Here is a 6,000-nt window from a genome sequence, read left to right as displayed (position 1 = left end):
CACTTGGTACGGCAGAGGATATGCAAAGTTTTATTCTGGGAAATTCTTTCCTCAAGTAGAGAATTGATCATCAAAGCATACCAAACATTCACTATTAAATGCGATTTGTAAAATGCCCAATGCAGTCTTGTCCAATTGCCACTTGGTTCTGCTAGGGGAGCTGACGCCTTTATCTTGGAATTTTATCTACCAGTTTATAAACCTTTAGTCTTTGTCAGGATTAACTCTGGGGTTAAGTCTGTATTTCCAAAAACCCAGGATAAAATAAAAAATCTGTTTTGAGTTGGCGTTTCACCTGACCCACGTTTAAAGCTAGTGCAACCAGCATTTTTCTTTTTCTTTTAAGAAAAGAGATGCTTAAACCAATCTCCAACCCTGAAGACGGGATTCATCACCGGTGACAGGATCCTCCGCTGCTCCTGAAGCACAGACACGCGGCTCGGCAGCAGTTGGTCCCCAGCCCCCGGCCCAGGTGACTGCCTGCGTGGGCACGGAGCCCCACCTGGCTGCGCCGCCGCCCGCCGCACAAAGAGCGGGGCAGGCGGCGGCCGGGCCGAGCCGCAGAAAGTAGTCCCGACCACGCCGGCTCCAATGTTTTTCGACGTCGCTTCACGCCCTCCGCGGGGAGGGCCGGAGCCACCGGGCCGGGAAAGAATCCCATCGGAATGCGCCGCCGGGCGGCCTCTCCCCTCCAGCAGACCTCTGCTCACGCGGTACATCTCCCGTGGTCTCCAAGCACAAGTGTGCGCACGGGTCCCCACCTCTTTTCCAACCTGCGCGAGAGGCGGCGCTGAGGGAGGGGGCCGGCCGCGCGTAGGGAGACCTCGTCGGCGACCCTTGGAAGAGGCCGGGCGGATGTATCCCTGCGCGCTGCGCGAGAGGAAGAGACTGAATGAGGAGCAGCGCGGGGGAAGTGGGGCGCCGGGGGAGGAGGCGGCGGGATGGGAGCAGACGCTGGCGTCGCGCGAGCCCGGGGCAGAGCGGCGCGGTAGAGAGGGCGGCGGCGGCGCGCGCGGAGCCTTGACGTGCCTCTTTCTTTCTTCTCTCTCTGGAAAGCATGAGCGTGCAGACCTGCCGCTGCGGCGGCCGCCCGGGCTCCTCGCCTCCCCCTCTTCTGGCCGCCCCTCGCCGGTAAGAGTAGAGAACGCGAGAAGGGAAGATGGGGGCCGTCCTGAGGAGCCTCCTGGCCTGCAGTTTCTGTGTGCTCCTGAGAGGTGAGAAGAGTGGGGGGACCGGAAAGTTGGTGGGATTTTGGAAAGGGGGGTGCCCTTGTTTTGTGTGTCTGGGGGGAGGGGAGGGAAGAAGGGAAGGAGAAGACGGGGAAGAGAGCGAGGAGAGAGAGGCCTGGTGGTGGGGAAGGAGAGGGAGAGAAAGGGGCCCGGGAGAAGGGGCTGTGCGCACCGCCTGGCCACAATGCAGACCCCTGCCTGGGTTTCCAGACTGTCTGGACAAAGCTGAGCCTAGGTCTGGGCTGCTTGTCTTGGCAAACCCCTGGCACCCCATTCTATCGGAATGAGTGAGTGTCTTGTGTACCTCTTTGCCTGGAGTTTCTAGGGAAAAGGGTCTTTGTACGTATTTTGGCTTTAAAAATGTTTGAGCCCACGGTGCTTAATGTTGGCTTCTCTCTCGATGCTCTCACCTTTTCCATGTCTCTTAGATGAACTTTTAGAGCCCTCTTACTATTTTTCCGGACCTTGTTACAACTAATAATTGGCTTCCGTTTGGGGAATAATGATCCTGGGTGAGAGCACAGTTGGAAAGTGACTTCGAGGTTATAGGTCGAGCGTTTCAGCAATGGGAATCATCTGAGCTTCAGCCCATAATAAAATACAAACGTTGCCCTCGTAACCCCTGGTATTCAGGACTTGCCCCTATTTTCGGAGTATGCAATTGTATAGTTGGCACCAAGTAGGGAAGTCGTCCTTGTGTGACGAGGAGCCTATCCTGGGAACTAAATTATCATTTGCTGTGCACTCTTGGGGACTGCTTGGCACTTTGGTAAATATTACAGACCTCCCTGGATAATTTGCTCTGGGAACCACTCAGGTTTAGTGCCTCTGTGATGTTTTGAATTGGACCGCAAAGCTGACACATATGCTTTGACTTTTATTTTGTGACAGTTTCTAAAAAACAAATACCAAATGTCTTCTTTGATATAATGAGAGCAACTATGAACAGAGCAGGGAGGAAGAGCAGGGAGAAAAGATTAACATTAAACAGAGACATGAGATGGGAGGGAAAGGGAGAGAAAAGGGAAATTGCATGGAAATGAAGGGAGACCCTCATTGCTATACAAAATTACATATAAGAGGTTGTGAGGGGAATGGGAAGATAAACAAGGAGAGAAATGAATTACAGTAGATGGGGTAGAGAGAGAAGATGGGAGGGGAGGGGGATAGTAGGGGATAGGAAAGGTAGCAGAAAAAAAATTTTTTTTGACTAGCTGGCAAGATTGTCCACAGGTCGTCTCAAGTCTGTTAAGAGTTGAAGTTGAGATGACACTGATGCTATCAAGCATTTACCAGCAGAAGAATTTAAGTGCTGCTTGATGCAGTGGCTTGTAGTTTTGGTTTTCTTAATTTTGCTTGTGTTCATAGTCAATTTTTTTCAGGTATGGGACTTCAGGAAGCTTTGGAGATTTTTTTTAGCCATTAATTTAACAAGCTAACTTTGTTAAGTCCTCTAAAACTTAAGAAGTTTGTAGAACATGGTAATAAATAATCTGTGGTATAAATGTGACAGGTGTGTCATTTCTGTGTGTCTATATGTATTTTTGATGAGAGTGCCTTTTTTTTTCAGAAGGAACGTTTACTTTTGCTGCTCTTCTGCACCATTATTATGTTTACATATTCTATTTATACTTAATAATAATTATGTCTTGTAAGCATATTTTGAATTGTATATATATATATATATATATATATATATATATATATAAACTCAAGAAAGATAGTGCTTTAATTTTCATGGCAGAGTACTTAATTCAGTGTTAGGTACTTGAGGAATTTAATAAATGTGTATTATTTTAGTACACCCTTCACTGAAAGATTTTGCTTTAACTGTGAGAAAGAATTATATCTGATATAAGAATATGTATTTAAGACAGAAATTGATAGAAATTAAACAAATATGACACCAGTGGATTGTTAAGTCTAGGGAAAATTAAATCCATAACCTGCATACTTCTGGTTCCCCAGTTGTATTTCTTGGAGGGGAAAGGTGTGATATAAATGCCGTTTGTTTATTTTAACACCAGGTTTGAACCCAGATTTAAATTTGTTCATTACTTGAGTTTGGAGAAGTAGTTATATGTTTTGAAGTAATAAGAGCTGAAAGAGTTAATAGGAAGTCTCCTTTCTACTACCAAAGCTTTCAAAAGTGGAGCTCTTACTTTAGATGTAGCATAATAACCATATAAAGTGGTCTTTATATTTAACAGTATTTAATGTGAGTACATATCATTTGAACTAAAACTCTTTTGATGTGAAAAATTTTTTGTTCATTATTTATATTGTCGTGACTCCTTGATAGTGTGTGTCATCCTCTGTTTTGGTAGTGATACCTAGTCAACCTTGGACTCCAAGGAGAAAAATATTAATTTGTTTTAAGGTCATTTTTCTAAAGAGTTGGAGCTTTAACATTGGGTATGTGATGGGGTGTGAGACCGTTTGGGAAACCTGTTGTCCTGTAACCTTGTTTAATCAGTAGCTGAAAGCCAGGAAATACTATCATGATCCAGGCTGCATTCCTTTCTCCATCATCAGGTAGCAAAGTATAGTGGAAAAACTGAGGGATTTTAACACCAAAATCTTGATTTTTAAACCAAAGCTTCACTACTTCTTAACTTTGTGGTTTTGGTCCATTCAGTTTCTCTGGGTCTCAAGTTTTTTTATTTGTGAAATGTGGGTGATGATAGATATATGTCTGCCTAATTTGCAGGATTATTTGACATATTAAGTAAATGAATTTAAAGTGCTTTACAAGTTTTTTTTCCATCACAGAGCTGTATCCCCAACTCTTTGTCATAATCTTTGATTATTTGTGGATGTAACCTGAACTGCTAGGGATTTGAGGTTTAATTTGTGATTGATTGATGAATTCTTAAAGGTAGATGGGATCTTGGTCATTCGAGTTTAACTACTTCATTCATAGGTGGGGAAAATGCAAGATTCAGAGATATTCATAATGTGGTCAAGATTTTACAGCGAATTAATGGTAGAGCAACGAGATTTATTATTCTTTCAGCAAATATGTATGAGATACCTACTATACAATAGCTTCTGGTATAGTGGTGAACAAAACAGACATGGTCCTTGTTCTGATGGACTCTGCAGTTCAGGTTGCCATTCTTATCATTATTTTTTTCCACGAGAAAATACTATCTCTGCTTTTTTTTATTTTTTAAATTTTTTTAAATATTTTATTTTTTAGTTATCGGCGGACACAACTTTTTTTTTGTTTGTATGTGGTGCTGAGGATCGAACCCGGGCCGCACGCATGCCAGGCGAGCGTGCTACCGCTTGAGCCACATCCCCAGCCCACTATCTCTGCTTTTTGATAAGAATTATAAGTTTTGAAATACCATCAAAGTGTATATTTTAACCTTATTTGAGGAGGCTTTAGTTTTGTAAAAATTCTTTGCTGATTGCTTTTTTTTTGTTGTTGTTGGCTGGTGGTAATGGTACCAGAATAAAGCAATAAAGCACTGTTGTCCAAACTTGTTTTTCTATACAAGTGATCTTTTTAAGGCCCCTTCCCGACTTTAAAATCAGATATTTTAAATTTTTTGGGAAGAAGAATGAATTTTGGAGTGGAAATCAAAAGAACAAAAGTTATAGTTCTGTTTTTCCTTAGCTACTTTGTGACCTTGGATAAGTTACTGTCTTTGTTAGGGTAATGAATCTGTAATTCATATTATCACATTAAGGGCTCTGAGAAATCCTGAAGTAAAAAGAGACCAGTTTTAACTTTGTTTAATTTCATTTTTCCCATACTTGACAATGAAAATTTTTATAAGTTCTTTTAACATGCCACTGGACTTCTGCTCCAAGAAATACACTTGGAGAGTGTCTCTGAAGGTAGTATGGTGCTGTCACAGTAAACATTCAATAAATGGTCACTATTAAGATGGCCACATTAAGAGAATAATGCTTAGAAAAGAGTAGTAAAACATTTTAAGTGCCTGTTATGTTCCAGTAATTGTTTTTGGCAATAATTTTAGACCAGTGGTTTTTGAACTTCAAAAATTTTTCTGCAACGAAAACAAAAGCTCCATAAAATGCATTTACTTCTGATATTTTCTGTTTTGTTTTATATAAAATATGATGGCCAAACTTTTACTCTCTAAAGGGTAGCCATCCAGGGACACTGTACCACTGAACTATATCCCCAGTCCTTTTATTTTGAGACAGGGTCTAAGTTTGCTAAAACTCTGTTGCCTCAATCTCCTGAGCACCTGGGATTATTAGTGTGTGCCCTGTTAAAGCTGCGTCTGAACAATGCTTTTTAAAAAAGGTGATGATGATAGATAACTCAGTTAATTATGATACTTACTTGAGGGTTGAGTATGGTGGAGTCAGGCATGTTGTAATGCACAACTGTAATCCTATCTGGGTAAAGAGCATTGTGAGTTTGAGGCCAGTGTGGGCAATGCACTGAGATTCCAGCTCAAAAAATAAAGTTAAGTATGGATAAAATCACTTTACCAAAACATTTTCTAAGTGAGAAATTATTTGGCATTGGGGATTAAACTCAGGGGCACCTAACGGCTGAGTCACATCCCCAGCCCTTTTTTGTATTTTATTTAGAGATAGGGTCTCATTGAGTTGCTTAGGGTCTCCCTGAGTTGCTGAGGCTGACTTTGAACTAACAATCCTGTCTCAGTCTCCTGAGTTTCTGGGATTACAGGTATGTGCCACTGTGTCCAGTAGAAATTATTATTATTATTTTTTCTTTTCTAATTTATTTATTTTTTAGTTGTAGTTGGACACAATACCTTTT

The 6,000-nt window shown here is 41.9% G+C and overlaps 1 protein-coding gene across 1 annotated transcript in view; it reads left to right on the top strand.

The window, feature by feature from the left end:
• Positions 1 to 729: 729 nt before the first annotated feature.
• The window catches only part of LRP6 (LDL receptor related protein 6), a 186,384-nt gene continuing 181,113 nt past the window's right edge, over positions 730 to 6,000 (top strand). The window contains exon 1 of the mRNA XM_081311482.1: positions 730 to 1,214. Coding sequence (XP_081167608.1) covers positions 1,160 to 1,214 — 55 coding nt within the window. The 5' untranslated portion in view covers positions 730 to 1,159. The remainder of the gene's footprint in view (positions 1,215 to 6,000) is intronic.

This window comes from Spermophilus citellus, assembly GCF_964194105.1.
Source record: "Spermophilus citellus genome assembly, chromosome: 10".
In the NCBI taxonomy this organism is placed as follows: domain Eukaryota; kingdom Metazoa; phylum Chordata; class Mammalia; order Rodentia; family Sciuridae; genus Spermophilus; species Spermophilus citellus.
The sequence above is the reverse complement of the archived record's forward strand: the minus strand, read 5'-3'. Positions and strand labels throughout refer to the sequence as shown.